Below are 21,808 nucleotides of genomic sequence, written 5' to 3'. Positions count from 1 at the left end.
GGGATTTTTTAATTTGGAAAGAAAGAATGGCCAGAGTAGATACATTCACTCATTGTGATCAGAGAACGGGCAGGAGCTTACAGTGCTGTCTGAAATAAGATACAGGGCTGTAAGGTTCTATAAGGATCTGTATGGGAGTGAATATAAAGATGATGAGGAAATGTCTGCCAGTTTTTATCAAGGTTTACCGAAGCTTCCAAAAAAGTCAAAGGAGGCACTAGAGAAGCCTTTGTGTTCACAAGAGCTATGGAAGGTATTGTAGATTATGGAGAGTAGAAAAGCTCCAGTACTTGATGCCTTTTGGGAGGTGTTGGGTGAGGATCTCTTGGATGTTCTCATTGAGAGCATAGCTGAGTGTTTTTTTACCAGTGAGCTGTAGGAGAGCTGTGATTACTCTACTACCCAAGAAAGGTGACCTTCAAGAAATTAACAACTGGAGACCAGTGAGCCTGTTGTGCTCTGATCTAAAAATCTTTTCTAAAACTCTGGCAAATAGATTAAGGGAAGTGATGGGGGACATCATACATCCTGACCAGACGTATTGTGCCTGGTAGGTTTATTTCTGAGAACATTTTACTTGTTGGAGATGTAATAGAGGTTGCTGGCCTATTGGGCATTAATTTAGGGCTCATCTCCATTGATCAGGAAAAAGCTTTTTATAGGGTTGAGCACCAATATCTTTGGAACACCTTTTATGTTCTTGGTTTTGGCCCAGGTTTTATTGAAGAAGTTAAAGTGTTATATAAAGACATTGAGAGTATGCTAAAAATCAATGGTGGTTTGTCTGCCATAGTGTTAACAGGGGCATAAGACAAGGTTGTGACTCTCTGGAACGCTTTACTCCTTAGCAATCGAACCATTATTAAACTAATTATGGTCTAATATAGAAGACCTACTGTTACCTCATGTTAATCTGCAACATCAGATATCAGCTGATGTAATGATAAAGGTCAATGGGCAGAATGATATAAATACTCGAGTAGTATTTATACTTTCACACGCACACACGCACACACACACACACACACACACACATACTGCATAAAAGAAACAGATAGTTCTCACTAAATAAAATGTTTTAATATATACACTCATTTCAAAACACACAGGATGTGTAATGTGTAGAAACTGAGAGAGTGAAGTATGTGTCATTGTGTATCTGCAGGTTGCGTGATTGTGAAGTATCAGATGAAGGCTGTGCTGCTCTCGCTTCAGCTCTGAGATCAAACCCCTCACACCTGAGAAAACTGAATCTGACTAAGAATAAAGTAGGAGACTCAGGAGTGAAGTGTCTCTCTGCTGTACTGGAGAATACTCACTGTAAACTGGAGATACTGTGGTAAGATCATCTCTTTGAGAGTCACATGACCTGCTCCTCAGTAACACACATTCTCTAATAGTGAGACTGAAGCAGAGCTTTTAGGTTCAGCATCAATGTTCTGAGGAGGAACTTTATAGTTGTATTTTTTTACTTTTGTTTGTTAGATTAAATTCATGTTGATTTAATTTTTATCTTTTTATAATCATGACTTTTTATTGACTTTTGTATTGTTTTAGTTTCTAATATCTAATAAATGTACAAAAGTGTTGATATACATTGAGGAAAATAAGTATTTGAACACCCTGCTATTTTGCAGGTTCTCCCACTTAGAAATCATGGAGGGGTCTGACATTGTCATTGTAGGTGCATGTCCACTGTGAGAGACATAATCTAAAAAAAAAAATCCAGAAATCACAATGTATGATTTTTAAACTATTTATTTGTATGATACAGCTGCAAATAAGTATTTGAACACCTGAGAAAGTCAATGTTAATATTTGGTACAGTAGCCTTTGTTTGCAATTACAGAGGTCAAACGTTTCCTGTAGTTTTTCACCAGGTTTGCACACACTGCAGGAGGGATTTTGGCCCACTCCTCCACACAGATCTTCTCTAGATCAGTCAGGTTTCTGGCCTGTCGCTGAGAAACACGGAGTTTGAGCTCCCTCCAAAGATTCTCTATTGGGTTTAGGTCTGGAGACTGGCTAGGCGACGCCAGAACCTTGATATGCTTCTTACAGAGCCACTCCTTGGTTATCCTGGCTGTGTGCTTCGGGTCATTGTCATGTTGGAAGACCCAGCCTCGACCCATCTTCAATGCTCTAACTGAGGGAAGGAGGTTGTTCCCCAAAATCTCGCAATACATGGCCCCGGTCATCCTCTCCTTAATACAGTGCAGTCGCCCTGTCCCATGTGCAGAAAGACACCCCCAAAGCATGATGCTACCACCCCCATGCTTCACAGTAGGGATGGTGTTCTTGGGATGGTACTCATTATTCTTCTTCCTCCAAACAGGTTTAGTGGAATTATGACCCAAAAGTTCTATTTTGGTCTCATCTGACCACATGACTTTCCCCCATGACTCCTCTGGATCATCCAAATGGTCATTGACAAACTTAAGACATGCCTGGACATGTGCTGGTTTAAGCAGGGGAACCTTCAGTGCCATGCATGATTTCAAACCATGACGTCTTAGTGTATAACAACAGTAACTTTGGAAACGGTGGTCCCAGCTCTTTTCAGGTCATTGACCAGCTCCTCCCGTGTAGTTCTGGGCTGATTTCTCACCTTCCTTAGGATCATTGAGACCCCACGAGGGAGATTGACAGTCATGTTTAGCTTCCTCCATTTTCTAATGATTGCTCCAACAGTAGACCTTTTTTCACCAAGCTGCTTGGCAATTTCCCCATAGCCCTTTCCAGCCTTGTGGAGGTGTACAATTTTGTCTCTAGTGTCTTTGGACAGCTCTTTGGTCTTGGCCATGTTAGTAGTTGGATTCTTACTGATTGTATGGGGTGGACAGGTGTCTTTATGCAGCTAACGACCTCAAACAGGTGCATCTAATTTAGGATAATAAATGTAGTGGAGGTGGACATTTTAAAGGCAGACTAACAGGTCTTTGAGGGTCAGAATTCTAGCTGATAGACAGGTGTTCAAATACTTATTTGCAGCTGTATCATACAAATAAATAGTTTAAAAATCATATATTGTGATTTTTTTTTTTTTTTTTTTAGATTATGTCTCTCACAGTGGACATGCACCTACAATGACAATTTCAGACCCCTCCATGATTTCTAAGTGGGAGAACTTGCAAAATAGCAGGGTGTTCAAAATACTTATTATATATATATATATATACACACAGTAGACTCTGTAAAACCCCTGAGCTAAAACTGATTCTGATTGGGTAAGAAGACACAGTAACCAGAGATGTGTGAGTCCAGACAAAGACATTCCGTGTACCTTACATGCTCACATCATAAAGATTGTATAGACATTGAACAGATAACATAGGAATGTGTGTTTAGAGAACTAGTATAAGGCCCATCTTAATACTAATATATATTTTCCCCACCTTCTCCACCTCTTCTCCCTGCAACCGCACCCCTCCACTGCCCTCCCTCTCATTCACACACATGTACTCTGTCTTACTCCTACTGACTTTCATTCCCCTTTTCTCCAGCATGCACCTCCACCTCTCCAGGCTCTTCTCCACCTACTCCCTACTCCAACCACAAATCACAATATCCTCCACAAACAACATAGTCCATGGAGACTCCTGTCTGACCTTGTCCTTCAACCTGTCCATCACCACTGCAAACAGGAAAGAGCTCAGAGCTATTTATGTGGAAACAGTTAATAAAATGAAACACCTTCTATGACAGAATCTGTTTTATTAGCCAATTTATTTCCTTTAGTCCTAAGATCTATGGTTTCAGCCTCAACCCAAGTACTTCAGGCCGTGCCCCACGTCTCTCACAGTAATGCACTTTTATTTTCATTCAAAAAGGTGATTCATTTTGCTCATATTTCTGTAAGTTGATTGAAAGGATAAACCACTTAAGATGAACCATCTAGTTCTCAAGGGGGTCCTTAACAAATAGACAGAAACTACTGTACATAAAGCAAAATAGACAAAACAATTCAAATACATACACAGAGAAAAACTCTCCCAGGTCCAGCCAATCCCCACCACACCAACTTGTTCCCCAAAGAATGTTCAAATACATGCAGTAAATGTACAAATACTAAAACAAAGCTCTGCATGCATTAACATGCATAAACACCTTACTATACACATAACTTTCTATATCTCAGATGTAATTTTAAGCAAGATCAGATTGTTTGAAGTTGAGTAAAAAGACATGCCATAAATGATGAATTAATAATGCAGTGTGATGTCAAATTAAACAAGATTCCACATATAAATATGCTTAATCTATACACTATATTGCTAAAAGTTTGTGGACACCTGGCCATAAGATTTATATGTGATTTTTGAACATCCCATTCCACATTCAGTCTCCATTTGCTCTTATAATAAGCTTCCCTCTCTGGAAAGATGTTCCACTAGATTATGGATTGTGTTTGTTTAGATTTGTGCTCATTCAGACAGAAGGGTCTTAGTAAAGTCAGGTACTGATGTAGGTGAGGTGAAGAGGACTTGGGTTTAATAGGGTTGAGGAAAGTATTTATGTTATAATGTTTATAATACACTCACACTCCCATAATATCTCACACCTCATACCTGTCTCATACCTGTTTAGAGCATTCAAAAAATACAAGTTCATTTCCTTCGACACAGTCCTTTGTGCACATCCATCTGAAGAAATACAGAAAAACAAAACAGCAAGAGGTTTTTATAGAAGAAGGTGAAGTTCAGTTCTTGTATGTGTAAAGCATCAACAAATTTACTTTCTTTTGGCTTCTCCCATTAGGGGTCGCCACAGCGGATCATCCGCATGTTTTTACGCTGGATGCCCTTCCTTACGCAACCCTCCCCATTTATCCAGGCTTGGGACCGGCACTAAGAGTGGCCGGGGTTGGTTCCCTGACCGGGGATCGAACCCGGGCCGCAGCGGTGAAAGCGCCACATCCTAACCACTAGACCACCAGGGGACCTTGTAAAGCATCAACAAATACACAAAGAAATTCTGAAGAGTAACAGCAATGGGGGCATTTCATCAACACAGTTAATGGAAAGCTGTGCTCACTTGAAAAAACCTGGCTTGAATTAACAGTAACATTCACTGCAGGCTCAAGCCATTCCACCAAACTAATTAAGCTATGTGTAGTCAACACTGACTTCAACCAGGCTCAACCAGCTGACAGTTTAGGGACTTGACCAGCTAACTTTGCTATGAGCTGATTGGCTGTTAAAAACAGGTGCCACAAGGCTTAAAACTGACTGAACTCTTCAGGGCTGCTTATGTTCTCCATGCACAAGCACAATGCTTATTCAAGCACACTGGTCTATTTTTTTTCAATACCCTGGTCTATTTTTTTTTAGAACAAACAATCATACATTTGAATAAGTTAATTACCTAAATTGTGTTTTCTTCTTCATCCTTACTGGTGTCTGGACTACTGAGCCACTTTGATCTTCTGCTTCAACATGTGGAAGGGCAGAGGCCTCAGGGCCTAAAGCAGTCTTGTACTGTTAGAGGACCACTTGCAACCTTTCTGACATCTTCTTAAGAGACAGCAAAGTCCCTCATTTCCCTTGTCTACATCGCAAAATACAAAAGAGATAACATCAAAGACAAACTACATTTTAAGAGTGCTTCATGAGGCAACAATTCACCGATTTAAATCTGTATACCAGGATGGCTGGCATTTTCTTGTGCATCATTGTCATACTGCCAGCTACCTGTGGAATAAACCCACTTAAGGCAACTCTGATGTCTCACTGAGGTGACTTTATGCAGCGAAGCCCAAAGCAGCAGAAAGCGATTTGTGTTGCAGCCAATGTCTAATAGCTATTTTATGTTAACATCTTTCTTCTACAGGTGTGGTAAAGTAACACCTTGTGTAGAATTCAAGGAGTTACATTAATAAAAAGGTTTTTGATGATGCTGACCAGCTGGATTTTCTATGTTGACTGGAGGAGATAATAATAAGCTTGATGTTATGCTAACCTTTTGTTACACATCAGGAAACAAATTCTAATGTTCAAAATTATTTAGTTCATTTCAGCTTTCATGTAACAGCAACAATACAATAAATCTCTTAAGCAAATGTGACACACTTTAAAGCCCTAAGACTTTAAAGACAAATGACCATCTCAAACAGAGCTGTTCTACTTCATCCAAGTTCTGTGATAGACACTGATATGTTTTTTTATTGTAATATGGACAGGGGTTTTATTAAACTTACACTCCTCAGCTATCTTGTATTTGAGAACAACTGGCAGGCTCTGCAAGCATGTGCAGTGTTGTTCCATCTCCAACACCAAAATGCTTTTGTCCTCTTGCAGTCACATTGTCAACATCACTTGGTCATGCATTTGCTTCTTGATTAAAATGTTTGCTAAGAATCAACAATAGTTATATGTTTATATGAGACGATCTTGCATAATAGCATGGCACTGTTTTGTAACTACAAACACATACTTCTTTTATCCAAATTAAATCTTAGTTCATTGTACTCTATATAGCTGACCTGTAAATACATTCTGGTGAAGCGTCTGAAAGCTGACATACCACTGCCATGAACCTCCCACAACCATATTTGAGACATGGTGCTCTCTCCAGTAAGGGAATGCTCCACCACAGCTACATCAATGTTTGTTTCAGAGTATAGTACAAGACCATTGTAGTTCTTGATCTCCTGAAGAAGGAGTTTTTTGTCTTCTGCCAGCTTCCTTCTAAGGCGGTGGAAGCGTGCTGCTGTCTAGAAAGACAGGAAGTACAGGGGTAGAGGTTTTGTCACAACACTGTTCAACAAGTGAAAATTTATTGCACCTAAAAAAAAATGAAAGCAAAGCTGCAATAATTGAAGTATGTGAAAATTTCACTTTAGATTGATAAACAGGTAAGTCAATGGTTCAGTGTGTAACATTTAGGGTTACACATATTCCTGAAAATAAGAATTGTGCTTTAATTACTTTGGAATGAGCAGTTTTTTTATCTAAATATGGTCCCCTTTCACGGAAGCCGCCATGTTCCTACGGTAACCCACAATGGAAAAACAAACTACTGGCTCTAGATAGAACCAATCACTTTTTCTACTTCAGCTTGGAGGAAGATGGTTGTAATCTACAACCACACCGCTAGTTACCACTAAATCCTACAGACTGGACATGCGTGCAGGTGAAAGGAGCACCACAGCAGAGCTGTTTTTCCTCAAATGAAGCAGATGAAAACTCTAAGAAGCTGCGCTGTAGTGTATCGACATTGATATGTCCAGACTGGAAGATATACATATATAATAGAATATGTGATGTCTGTTTACAGAAAGAAGTTTTATAATATGGTAAAACAATTACAGTTACTCTTCCTTCAATCTTAGTGCGATGTTTCAGCTGCTTTGTGAAGGCTTGTCTGGAGAATCCCGGAGAGATGACCTTGAGTTCCTGAAAGCAGCTCAGGAGGTCCAGTGTATAAAGTGTGGAACTGTTGACAGAAGCTGGCCAATAGCCACTCCGAAGGATGTCCTTCAGTCAGGGGTCCACTGATGATGGCATGTTTGACAAACATATAGCGGCTGATGCAAGTCAAAACGGACTTGGAACAAAATAAATGTATAAAAAAAATAAAAATAAATACACATTTACTACATGCTTACTTTTACAACAGTTCAGTAACTCTGCAAATTGTAAATGGTTGAAAGACATAACACAAGTTCCTATAATCCCAGTAGAGCACTCATACTGAACTTCTTGAGTAGAATCACACATTGTTTACATTTCTCTAACTCGCTAAATCGGAAACAGATGTGTTGATTGGACTTCACACAGGAAGTGCTTTGCAGAAGTGTACTATTTTTTTTGTTTGTAAAGAACAATAATAAAAGATGTCTGTCTTGGTTTGGGTTAATAATAATACCATGTACTAAACAATAGATTTTGACACAACTGCAATTGTAAGCACAATGCCACAACACACTTGTGTGAAAATCATAAAAATAAGTTTTTACCATTGATTTTACCAAGAAAATACAAAATAAAGCTGTAGGACAATTTAGATAAAGACCAATTAAAAGTCAACTGATCAATATTTAGAAAAAAACACACCATCATTCAGTATCAAACTAAATCTTAGTCTAAATCTTTACTAAATTCTGTTCTTAATGCATCTACTGGACTGTCAGTTTTGTCTAAAGAGTTTCTTTAATTACACATGGGGTTTGGATTTAAACTTAAATTCATCACTGTGATTTACCAAATTGCTGTTGAGGATGTCGACAAACAGTCACGATCATCAAACACTAATGTGAGTTTCCCTCCGTCGAAAAGAACCATCTTTTAATACTTGAATCTTTATTTCTTAAACAACATTCTCTTCATATTCACATTTATCAGTTCATTTTGTCCCCTAATCCAGGTCAATCTTTCACTGAGGACTGAGGAGTCTATATTCAAAAAAATACAGGTAAACATTTTCATATTTCTATTTTAGCTATATTTCTACATGTTTTTATTGCTATATTTTCTATTGATAGTTCAACTCGTATATCTTCTATAAGTCTTTTAAGGGTTACAGCCCTGTGTCTCATCCATCAGAAAGTGCAGAAGAGGGGACTTCATCAGAGGTGCAGGTAAATAAGGACATTTGTATGTCATTTTGGTTCACATTTTGTTACATACACACATTTTGTACGTCTCTAAATGTGTAGATAAACTGAACGTAAGATGTGATGCGTAATTCAGGACATAGCGGAATGCAATGTTGTCGAGTTTAAAAATAAGTAGATCAACATTAAAGCTTAACACAAATCTTTTAGTAAATACTTTAAATATGATCCTTATTTTGTTCTTTTTCCATTTGTTATTGAATATCAACTGGGCCACGTCAGGTTTCTCAAATAACCATGTCACAGATACCAGTTGGATGAACATAGTTGCTTTCCTATGAAGCACAATGTAAGAGGGGCTTTAATGGAGGACTTACTAAAGCTGTTAAGGTTATTTAGTGGGGATGCTGCAAGCGTCCCACGTAGCAAGTACATTCTAGAAAAGGTGTTTAAATTGGTTTTGTCTACAAATCAGAATATCCTCATTATTGTGGCATTTGCAGCTCTTACATTGGCTTTTCAGTGTCTAAGGACAGTGGATTAAAATGCCAGATTTGCTCATCAACACAAACTGTGAGACAAAGTGTAGAATTTGGTCAGTCTTTTATTTGTATACCATTGAGGGATCCATTTAAAGCTCTTCTGGAGAATGAATTCAAAAAGATTTACAATGACCAAAACAGGGATGAAATAACGGATATTTCTGATGGGAAGTTGTACAAATATCTGAAAGCAGTTAGCGATTCTTTCTTTTCTGTGTTCCAGTCATAAAAATTCAGCATTTGGCCCTTACTATGATTTGTTAAAGAAGTACCCCCTGAGAAAAGAGATAAAAATGTCTACTATATGCCTTGTGGTTTGGCTCATCTGAACCACTAATGACTAGCTTCCTCAAACCTTTTGTGGAGGAATGCTAAATTCTTGGACAAACGAGACCTTAATGGCAAGATCCAGTAGATTAATTAATTAAAACCACAAAGGTCTATGCATTATGTGCTGTATGTGATGCTGTTGCACGACCTTTGCTGCAAAATTTCAAACAGTCTTCATCCAGGTGTTCAAGTGAGAAAAGGCACTGGGACTGTTCGAGTGTATCCTTGTTTGGAGGAGATGCCAGACCTTAGAGATCACAACACAACTGTGCAAATAGGTGAGATTGGCAAAAATAACGAACAGAGCATTTTGGTCATAAAAGGGGCATCTCTAATTGTGGACCCAATTTTCACCTGATCAATGGTGTGGTCCCTGATTACATGTATCGTGTGTTGCTGAGGGTTTGGCTGCTAATAGCCACTTCATGGTTTAATTCTAAAAGCTACAGTCAACCATGGTATACTGGTTTGAACAATTCAAGAGTAGATGAAAATCTTTTAGCAATCAAGCTTCCAAGCTTTTTTTCCTGAATCCCACGGTCTATTGTTGAGCGTAGGTTTTGGAAAGCTCCCAAATGGCAGAAATGGCTTTAATATTACAGTTTGCCAGTCCTGAAGGGGAAATGTCCAAACAAGTATCTTTGCCACTGGGTTTTACATGTACATTTTGCTAGGTTCAGACATTTGTCAAGAAGATATTGACCATGCTCATGAGGCTCTGGAGCTTTATGTTAAATCAGTTCAGTCTTTGTATGGTGAAGATCAGATGACCTACAATGTGCTCCTGCATTTGAGAAAGTGTTGAGAATGTAGGTCCTCTCTATGCCCAGTCTGATTTCATGTTTGAGAATTATAATGGCTACTTGCTTAAGCGAGTAAAAATCAGTAATGCAGTACTTCAGCAGATTTACAAAAGGGTAGCATGGTCTTGTGCATTGCCACGCATAGCTAAGGCCTGCTGTATCTTTTAAGTCCCCTGTGTAGAGTGCTAAGACAGGGCAAAAGGAAATGTTACATAGCTATCCTGCTGTATCCTGATGTCTCACCTGAAATAAAATCATTCTACATAGAAATGACCTCCAGTAAACATCACATAAGGAACTGTGCTAGATATGACAGAGTGACTGCACTTGGAGTGGCAAAGATTAGGCCTGTGTCTGAAAATGATATGAACACATTACATGCATTGCTAGATGTACCGTGACCTCTACTGGCAGCTACTAGAAAAGAAGATTTGTCAATGGAGAAGTCATTCACAGCCAAACATATACAAAGACAAAGAAAATGAACAACTCTTTTGTTATATTAAAAGATGGCAGTATTTTTAAGGTTTTATACCTTCTCTGTGTCAGTGATGACCAACATCGCCTATATGCAGTCAGAAAAATGTGGAAACTGTACAGTGCAGAAGCTGGTTCGAGGATCTACTGTCAAAATATCATTAACCTTCATGAAGACTGTTTATTTTCCTACAGGATTTGAAAGAGCAGTTGACAGCAATGACATTATGAGACCATGTATTTACATTCATTGTTGTTTGTAACAAATCAGAACATATTGTTGTAAATAATCAAAGTTAAATCAAAAATATTTCTAGAACAGTGACCTAAAATGCTAGAAATGAAGGGGTTAAAAAATGGCTTGAATATGTGACAGAAAGTCATGTATGTAAATGTCACATGGACTCTGTTGGTGATGATGTGTGTAAGAATCACTTTGAGATCTTGTAAAGTTTTATGTTTGTAGGTATAAAATAGAACTATTGTATATACTAAATGTAGAACTGTGATAAAGTTGTGATAAAGAAATTGTCACAAAGGAAGATTAAATCTGGTGATGTCATATTTGAAATAAAATCTATGTTGGTATGTGAAATATGCAACTAAACCTTTAAGACACAATAATAAATAATTTAGTAATTAAAATGTGTGCTTGTGTGTAGTTTAAATGTTGTATCGTATCTAAATGTGAAAATCAGTATACAGTATGACTATTATTGACTATAGGCATAAAGACCACACGTAGGTGAAGATAAGAGCAAAGTCATGAGTGAAGTACAGATTTCATATTCAATTATCTTTCCCTGTGTTTTTACATCATGAACATCTATAAGGTTTTAGTCATATGTAGGACTTATAGAACATATATGATTAAAAATACATTCATATTATGCATTTTGTATGTGTTTATTGCAGCATATGTGTCCCTCACAATATTCTGTTGGAACATATAAGATGCAAAATAAGTGAACTTTTTGCCTTGTGATTATCAGCCACTGGTTAGTATGTATGTAAACTGTCCAATCAGCGCATGAGTTGCTTAATGTCCTAGCCAATCATATATGATAAGGGGCGGGACATGTACTGAGTATGTAGCGCCCATTATGTGACGTCATCACAGGACCTGCCCTGTAGCCTGGTGGTCACGTGGTCGTTTACGGTGCTCAATAATGTCTTGTAATTTTTTTGGTTTTGTTTTAGCCTCCGCACACAAATTTATTTGTGTATTTTTTTATGTATTAATTCATTTAAACTTTAAACAATGCAAAAAATGACAACAAAAAAAAATAAATTCTGTAAAGTTTAAATAACATTGTATTTTCTTATTTTTCGAATTTGAACTGTTTTTCTTTAGTTTATTCATTTTTGTGCTTTTGTTGTGAAGTGAAGTTTGTGTCATTGCTGCTACACTGTGCATCTGAATGATAATGGCTCAAATCTTACAATAAAATGTAGGTTTTTTCATCACATTTTCTACTTTCATTTATCTGATTCTCTCCCCAGTGTCGAACTGCTCCATGACTTTGTGTATCAGTCACCTCACAACTATAGGAAAGATTTACCCTAATCTCCTTTCTTTCTTAATTCAATCTCTGTTAGTTTCTACTCACTCAGGGTGAAACCTGGAGCTGTTTAGATGAACACAACGTTGATTTCCTGGCAGGAATTAAGGAAAGACACACGGTTACTCAGACCACATCTCTGTTATGCTAATTCCAGCATACAAACCGCTCATCAGACGCTCTAAACCCTAAACGCTTCTGAAACAGGTAAGAACCTGGCCAGCAGGAGGCGCCTCTGCTCTTCAGGACTGTTTTGTGTGCACTGACCGGGACAAGTGCGTTGATCACGTGATCATTTCCAAGACCATCACTACACGCTCCAACCAGAAACAGTGGATGACCGCAATAGTGTGTACCCACAGAGTAGAGTAAACCCATGGAGGTCTACTGGATCAGACAAGGTTCCAGGCAGAGTGCTCAGGGAATGTGTAGAGCAGATAGCGGATGTCTTCATCGACATCTTCAACATCCTCCTGAGCTGCAACTTTGTTCCTACGTGCCTCAAGACGACGACCATCATCCCTGTGCTAAAGTCTACAGTCTCCTGCCTCAATGACTACCGTCTCATCGCGCTCACACCCATCGTGAGGAAGTGCTTCAAGAGGCTCGTCATGAAGCACATCAAGACCCAGCTTCCACCCTCACTGAACTCCATGCAGTTTGTGTCATCCAAAACCTTTAATGCAACATATTTATTCACGACGTGTATAAATGTACTGCGCTACCACATGAACAAGTGTTTGTACAGCATACATGTACACACACAATCACATCTGTATAGATAGATAGATAGATAGATAGATAGATAGATAGATAGATAGATAGATAGATAGATAGATAGATAGATAATTGTATTAAGTATAACAGACTCTTGTAGAGTTTAAGTGTAATTTTAATCAGTTAAATAAAAAACTGAACATCGGAAATTTTTGTAGTAGTAAAATGCTACCGCCTGGTGGTGATATGAGGCATTGCAACTTGTCGCAAGCTTTACTTTCGATATTTTTATGCTTCCACACGGACGGTTTTAACTTGTCGGACCTGCGCTTCACGGCAGATTTCATTGCTGATTTGAGACTTGGCGCATCAGTAAAAACAAATATTTAATGAGAATTTTTCTGTGGATTTATTTTTTAAATATCCGACTAAAGCAAGAACGTCTTGAATAAATTTGTTTTGCGTTTAAAGTTTTATTTTCACTCTTTTTATATTTATGTTCAATAAAAATGGACGGGTTCTCAGTGAATCATGAATAATTAAGCAAATAATAAAATGAATGAAATAGTTGTGACTTTTATATATTCTTTATTCTATTATATATTTTAAAATTTTATAATAGCTATCTTAGGGGGAGTGGTGGCTCCAGCGGTTAAGGCGCTGGGTTGCCGATCGGAAGGTCTGGGGTTCGAGCCCCGGTATCGCCAAGCTGCCACTCTTGGGCCCTTGAGCAAGGCCCTTAACCCTCTATGCTCCGGGGGTCCCTTACAAGGGAAATATCAAGGTCCGTGACGTCGGAGTGACGTGGGGCCGCCTTCCCGTGGGCTCACCACCTGCAGGAGGGACCGTAAGGGACGGTGCTGTGAGGATTGGGCAGCAGTCGAAGGCGGGGGTCTGCTTAGACTGCTGCCCCCGCGACCCGAATTACGGATAAGCGGGAGAAAATGAAAGGATGAATGAATAGCTATCTTATTTTTTATGTATGTAGAATATTGTTAGATACAAGATACATTATTAGATTCATTATTATTATTATTATCATTATTATTGTTATTATTATTATTATCAGAAATATGATTATATTGATAATAACAGACTCTTGTACAATTTAAGTGTAATTTTAATAAAATTTGAGGTAAAATATAAAAAATCTTAACATCGGCGATTTTTGTAGTAGTAAAATACCTCCATCTAGTGGTGATATGAGACATTGCAACTTGTCGTCGAGCGGTCTGTTTCCACACGGATGGTTTTTACTTGTCGGACCTGTGCTTCATGCCAGATTTTATTCAGTAAAAAGAAATGTTTAATATTTATTTCTCGGTGGATTTATTTTTTAATATCCGACTAAATGAAGGATGTCGTGAATACGTTTTTAAATAAAATTAAAAATGTTGTCCTTTTTTATATTTATATTTAATAACAATGGACGAGTTCTGAGTGAATCATGAATAATTAAGTAAATAAAAAAAAGGAATAAAAAAAAATCGTTGTGACTTTTATATATTCTTTATTAAATTATATATTTAAAAATTGTATAATAGCTATCCTATTTTTGTATATATGTAGAATATTATTAGATAAAAATTGGTTTGAATATGTGACAGAAAGTCATGTTTGTAAATGTCACATGGACTTTGTTGGTGATGATATGTGTAAGAATACATTGCTAGATTTATTATTATTATTATCATGATTATTATTATTATTATTATTATTAATAAGATGATTATATTGATAATAACAGACTCTTGTACAGTTTCAGTGTAATTTTAATGAAATTTGAGGTAAAAAAAAAAATAAAATAGACATCGGCGATTTTTGTAGTAGTAAAATGCTACCATCTAGTGGTGATATGAGACATTGCAACTTGTCGTGCGGTACTTTTGATATGTTTGCTCTGTTTCCACACGTACGATTTTAACTTGTCGGATCTGTGTTTCATGGCAGATTTTATTAGTAAAAACAAATGTTTAATGTTTATTTTTTGGTGGATTTGCTTTTTAAATATCTGACTAAAGAAAGGACATAGTGAATACATTTTTAAATACAGTTTAAATTTCGCCTTTTTTATATTTAATAAAAATGGACGGGTTTTAAGTGAATCATGACGCCATGGCCCAATTTCAAATTATGTTGTTCCACTGAAGCGCTCATGTATATTAGGTTGTGCTGCTAGGGCGCTAATGGGAAACACTGTTGTGCTGCCATTGCACTAGTTCAAAAGATGTTGTGCAAATATGGCTCTAATTTAAATTATTATTGTGCTGCTATGGCCCTGGTGTGAAACACTGTTCTGCAACTATAGCTCTAATGCTAATTACAGTGCTGTTATGACTATAATTCAGATTATGTTGCACTGCTATATAGCCCTGATGTGAAACACCGTTAGCATTAGAGCTATAGGAGCAGAACAGTGTATCCCACCAGGGCCCTAGTAGCACAAAATTATTTGAATTGGAGTCATAGTAGCACAACAGTTAGCAGAACAATGGTGTGCTACTATGACTCCAATTCAAATAATGCTGTGCTGCTATGGTTCTAATGCTAATTATGTAGTGCTGCTATGACTATAATCCAAATGATCTTGGCCAACTATGGCTCTAAGTCAAATGATGCTCTGCTACCATGGCTCTAATTCAAATCATGTTGTGCTGTTATGGCCCTAGTGGGAAACACTGTTCCGCTACTGTAGCTCTAATAAGAATTATGCAGTACTGATATGGCTCTAATTCAAAGTACGTTGTGCTACTATGGCTCTCATTCAAATTATGGTGTGCTGCTAGGGACCCCAGCCCTGATGTGGCTACAGGGCACTGGTGTGAAACACTATACTGCTACTATAGCTCTAATGCTAACTGTGTTTTACATCAGGGCCCTAACAGCACAACATACCTTGAGTTAGAGTCATAGTAGCACAACATTGATCTGCTACTATAGCTCTAATGCTAACCATGTTGTGCTACTATGACTCTAATACAAATTATGTTGTGCTGCTAGGGCCGTGATGTGAAACACTCTACTGCTACTATAGCTCTAATGCTAATTATGTAGTGCTGCTATAACTATAATTCAAATTATGTTGGCCAACTATGACTCTAATTCAAATTACGTTGTGCTACCATGGCTCTAATTTGAAATATGTTGTGCCTCTAGGGCCCTGATGTAAAACACTGTGCTGCTACTATAGCCCTAATGCTAATTATGTAATGCCCATATGAATCCAATACAAAACATGTGGGCCAACTATGGCTCTAAGTTAATATATGTTGTGCCTCTAGGGCCCTGATGTGAAACACTGTACTGCTACAATAGCTCTAATGCTAATTATGTAGTGCTGCTATGACTCTAAGTCAATTTATGTTGTGCTACTAGGGCCCTGATGTGAAACACTGTACTGCTACAATAGCTCTAATGCTAACTGTGTTTCACATCAGGGCCCTAACAGCACAACATACCTTAAGTTAGAGTCATAGTAGCACAACATTGTTCTGCTACTATAGCTCTAATGCTAACAATGCTGTGCTACTATGGCTCTAATTTAAAATATGTTTTGCCACTAAGGCCCTGATGTAAAACATTGTGCTGCTACTATAGCTCTAATGCTAATTATGTTGTGCCTCTATGACTCTAATCCAAATGATCTTGGCCAACTATGGCTCTGAGTCAAATGATGCTCAGCTACTAAGGCTCTAATTCAAATCATGGTGTGCTACTATGGCCCTGTTGTGAAACACTGTACTGCTACTATAGCTCCAATGCGCTCTATATATACAGTGAGGAAAATAAGTATTTGAACACGCTGCTATTTTGCAAGTTCTCCCACTTAGAAATCATGAAGGGGTCTGAAATTGTCATCGTAAGTGCATGTCCACTGTGAGAGACATAATCTAAAAAAAAAAATCCAGAAATCACAATATATGATTTTTAAACTATTTATTTGTATCATACAGCTGCAAATAAGTATTTGAACACCTGTCTATCAGCTAGAATTCTGACCCTCAAAGACCTGTTAGTCTGCCTTTAAAATGTCCACCTCCACTACATTTATTATCCTAAATTAGATGCACCTGTTTGAGGTCGTTAGCTGCATAAAGACACCTGTCCACCCCATACATTCAGTAAGAATCCAACTACTAACATGGCCAAGACCAAAGAGCTGTCCAAAGACACTAGAGACAAAATTGTACACCTTCACAAGGCTGGAAAGGGCTACGGGGAAATTGCCAAGCAGCTTGGTGAAAAAAGGTCCACTGTTGGAGCAATCATTAGAAAATGGAAGAAGCTTAACATGACTGTCAATTTCCCTCGGTCTGGGGCTACATGCAAGATCTCACCTCGTGGGGTCCCAATGATCCTAAGGAAGGTGAGAAATCAGCCCAGAATTACATGGGAGGAGCTGGTCAATGACCTGAAAAGAGCTGAGACCACCGTTTCCAAGGTTACTGTTGGTAATACACTAAGACATCATGGTATGAAATCATGCATGGCACGGAAGGTTCCCCTGCTTAAACCAGCACATGTCCAGGCACGTCTTAAGTTTAAGAATGACCATTTGGATGATCCAGAGGAATCATGGGAGAAAGTCATGTGGTCAGATGAGACCAAAATAGAACTTTTAGGTCATAATTCCACTAAACGTGTTTGGAGGAAGAAGAATGATGAGTACCATCCCAAGAACACCATCCCTACTGTGAAGCATGGGGGTGGTAGCATCATGCTTTGGGGGTGTTTTTCTGCACATGGGACAGGGCGACTGCACTGTATTAAGGAGAGGATGACCGGGGCCATGTATTGCGAGATTTTGGGGAACAACCTCCTTCCCTCAGTTAGAGCATTGAAGATGGGTCGAGGCTGGGTCTTCCAACATGACAATGACCCGAAGCACACAGCCAGGATAACCAAGGAGTGGCTCTGTAAGAAGCATATCAAGGTTCTGGCATGGCCTAGCCAGTCTCCAGACCTAAACCCAATAGAGAATCTTTGGCGGGAGCTCAAACTTCGTGTTTCTCAGCGACAGGCCAGAAACCTGACTGATCTAGAGAAGATCTGTGTGGAGGAGTGGGCCAAAATCCCTCCTGCAGTGTGTGCAAACCTGGTGAAAAACTACAGGAAACGTTTGACCTCTGTAATTGCAAACAAAGGCTACTGTACCAAATATTAACATTGACTTTTTTAGGTGTTCAAATACTTATTTGCAGCTGTATCATACAAATAAATAGTTTAAAAATCATATATTGTAATTTCTGGATTTTTTTTTTTTTAGATTATGTCTCTCACAGTGGACATGCACTTACGATGACAATTTCAGACCCCTTCATGATTTCTAAGTGGGAGAACTTGCAAAATAGCAGCGTGTTCAAATACTTATTTTCCTCACTGTATATATATATATATATATATATATATATATATATATATATATATATATATATATATATATATATATATATATGCAGTGCTGCCATGACTCTAATTCAAATCATGTTGCCCAACTATCACTCTCATTCAAATTATGGTGTGCTGCGAGGGACCCTAGCCCTGATGTGGCTACAGGGCTACAGGCCCCTCTTGTGAAACATCAGGGACCTAGCAGCACAACATAACTTGAGTTAGAGTCATAGTTAGCATTAGAGCTATAGTAGCAGAACAATGTTGTGCTACTATGACTCTAACTCGAGTTATGTTGTGCTACTAGGGCCCTGATGTGAAACACTGTCCTGCTACTATAGCTCTAATGCTAACTGTGCTTCACATTAGGGCCCTAGCAGCACAACATAGTTAGCATTAGAGCTATAGTAGCAGAACAACCCTAATTCGAACAGTGCTAACCCTAACTCCATGTCACTCAGGCTGCGCTAACCTTAATTCGAACAGTGCCAACCCTAACCCTAACCCCATATCATTCAGGCTGCGCTAACCCTAATTCGAACAGTGCTTTCAGTGATTTTTGTAGTAGTAAAATGCTACCATCTAGTGGTGATATGAGACATTGCAACTTGTCGTGCGGTACTTTTGATATGTTTGCTCTGTTTCCACACGTACGATTTTAACTTGTCGGATCTGTGTTTCATGGCAGATTTTATTAGTAAAAACAAATGTTTAATGTTTATTTTTTGGTGGATTTGCTTTTTAAATATCTGACTAAAGAAAGGACATAGTGAATACATTTTTAAATACAGTTTAAATTTCGCCTTTTTTATATTTAATAAAAATGGACGGGTTTTAAGTGAATCATGACGCCATGGCCCAATTTCAAATTATGTTGTTCCACTGAAGCGCTCATGTATATTAGGTTGTGCTGCTAGGGCGCTAATGGGAAACACTGTTGTGCTGCCATTGCACTAGTTCAAAAGATGTTGTGCAAATATGGCTCTAATTTAAATTATTATTGTGCTGCTATGGCCCTGGTGTGAAACACTGTTCTGCAACTATAGCTCTAATGCTAATTACAGTGCTGTTATGACTATAATTCAGATTATGTTGCACTGCTATATAGCCCTGATGTGAAACACCGTTAGCATTAGAGCTATAGGAGCAGAACAGTGTATCCCACCAGGGCCCTAGTAGCACAAAATTATTTGAATTGGAGTCATAGTAGCACAACAGTTAGCAGAACAATGGTGTGCTACTATGACTCCAATTCAAATAATGCTGTGCTGCTATGGTTCTAATGCTAATTATGTAGTGCTGCTATGACTATAATCCAAATGATCTTGGCCAACTATGGCTCTAAGTCAAATGATGCTCTGCTACCATGGCTCTAATTCAAATCATGTTGTGCTGTTATGGCCCTAGTGGGAAACACTGTTCCGCTACTGTAGCTCTAATAAGAATTATGCAGTACTGATATGGCTCTAATTCAAAGTACGTTGTGCTACTATGGCTCTCATTCAAATTATGGTGTGCTGCTAGGGACCCCAGCCCTGATGTGGCTACAGGGCACTGGTGTGAAACACTATACTGCTACTATAGCTCTAATGCTAACTGTGTTTTACATCAGGGCCCTAACAGCACAACATACCTTGAGTTAGAGTCATAGTAGCACAACATTGATCTGCTACTATAGCTCTAATGCTAACCATGTTGTGCTACTATGACTCTAATACAAATTATGTTGTGCTGCTAGGGCCGTGATGTGAAACACTCTACTGCTACTATAGCTCTAATGCTAATTATGTAGTGCTGCTATAACTATAATTCAAATTATGTTGGCCAACTATGACTCTAATTCAAATTACGTTGTGCTACCATGGCTCTAATTTGAAATATGTTGTGCCTCTAGGGCCCTGATGTAAAACACTGTGCTGCTACTATAGCCCTAATGCTAATTATGTAATGCCCATATGAATCCAATACAAATCATGTGGGCCAACTATGGCTCTAAGTTAATATATGTTGTGCCTCTAGGGCCCTGATGTGAAACACTGTACTGCTACAATAGCTCTAATGCTAATTATGTAGTGCTGCTATGACTCTAAGTCAATTTATGTTGTGCTACTAGGGCCCTGATGTGAAACACTGTACTGCTACAATAGCTCTAATGCTAACTGTGTTTCACATCAGGGCCCTAACAGCACAACATACCTTAAGTTAGAGTCATAGTAGCACAACATTGTTCTGCTACTATAGCTCTAATGCTAACAATGCTGTGCTACTATGGCTCTAATTTAAAATATGTTTTGCCACTAAGGCCCTGATGTAAAACATTGTGCTGCTACTATAGCTCTAATGCTAATTATGTTGTGCCTCTATGACTCTAATCCAAATGATCTTGGCCAACTATGGCTCTGAGTCAAATGATGCTCAGCTACTAAGGCTCTAATTCAAATCATGGTGTGCTACTATGGCCCTGTTGTGAAACACTGTACTGCTACTATAGCTCCAATGCGCTCTATATATATATATATATATATATATATATATATATATATATATATATATATATATATATATATATATATATATGCAGTGCTGCCATGACTCTAATTCAAATCATGTTGCACAACTATCACTCTCATTCAAATTATGGTGTGCTGCGAGGGACCCTAGCCCTGATGTGGCTACAGGGCTACAGGCCCCTCTTGTGAAACATCAGGGACCTAGCAGCACAACATAACTTGATTTAGAGTCATAGTTAGCATTAGAGCTATAGTAGCAGAACAATGTTGTGCTACTATGACTCTAACTCGAGTTATGTTGTGCTACTAGGGCCCTGATGTGAAACACTGTCCTGCTACTATAGCTCTAATGCTAACTGTGCTTCACATTAGGGCCCTAGCAGCACAACATAGTTAGCATTAGAGCTATAGTAGCAGAACAACCCTAATTCGAACAGTGCTAACCCTAACTCCATGTCACTCAGGCTGCGCTAACCTTAATTCGAACAGTGCCAACCCTAACCCTAACCCCATATCATTCAGGCTGCGCTAACCCTAATTCGAACAGTGCTAACTCTAACCCTAATTCCATGTCACTCAGGCTGCTTTAACCCTAATTCGAACAGCGCTAACCCTGTTCCATTCAGGCCGCTCTAACCCTCAATTGAAAAGTGGTAATCCTAACCCTACCTTTGTGCTGCACTAAGCCAAACTCAAATGAAGTTGTGCTGCTATGGCCTTAATGTGAAACACTGTTGTACTACTACAGCTCTAAAGCTAACTATGTAGTCTTACTATGACTCCAATTCAAAAGATGTTGTGCCACTATGGCAGTAATATAAATTATGTTGTGCGGCCATGGCCCAAATTCAAATTATGTTGTTTTACTATAGCCCTAATTCAGATTCTGTTGTGCTACTATGCCTCTGAATAGAAGTATGTT

At 38.4% G+C, this 21,808-nt stretch overlaps 1 protein-coding gene across 9 annotated transcripts in view; it reads left to right on the top strand.

Annotated features, from left to right (window-relative positions):
- Positions 1 to 21,808, top strand: part of LOC310738056 (uncharacterized protein) — a 491,148-nt gene that overhangs the window by 89,958 nt on the left and 379,382 nt on the right. For all 9 annotated transcript variants that reach the window (XM_083562932.1, XM_083562939.1, XM_083562938.1 and 6 more), the window contains one exon: positions 1,166 to 1,339. In XM_083562932.1, coding sequence (XP_083419058.1) covers positions 1,166 to 1,339 — 174 coding nt within the window. The remainder of the gene's footprint in view (positions 1 to 1,165; positions 1,340 to 21,808) is intronic.

The sequence above is a fragment of the Silurus aristotelis genome (genome assembly GCF_946808225.1).
Source record: "Silurus aristotelis genome assembly, chromosome: 15".
In the NCBI taxonomy this organism is placed as follows: domain Eukaryota; kingdom Metazoa; phylum Chordata; class Actinopteri; order Siluriformes; family Siluridae; genus Silurus; species Silurus aristotelis.
The sequence above is the reverse complement of the archived record's forward strand: the minus strand, read 5'-3'. Positions and strand labels throughout refer to the sequence as shown.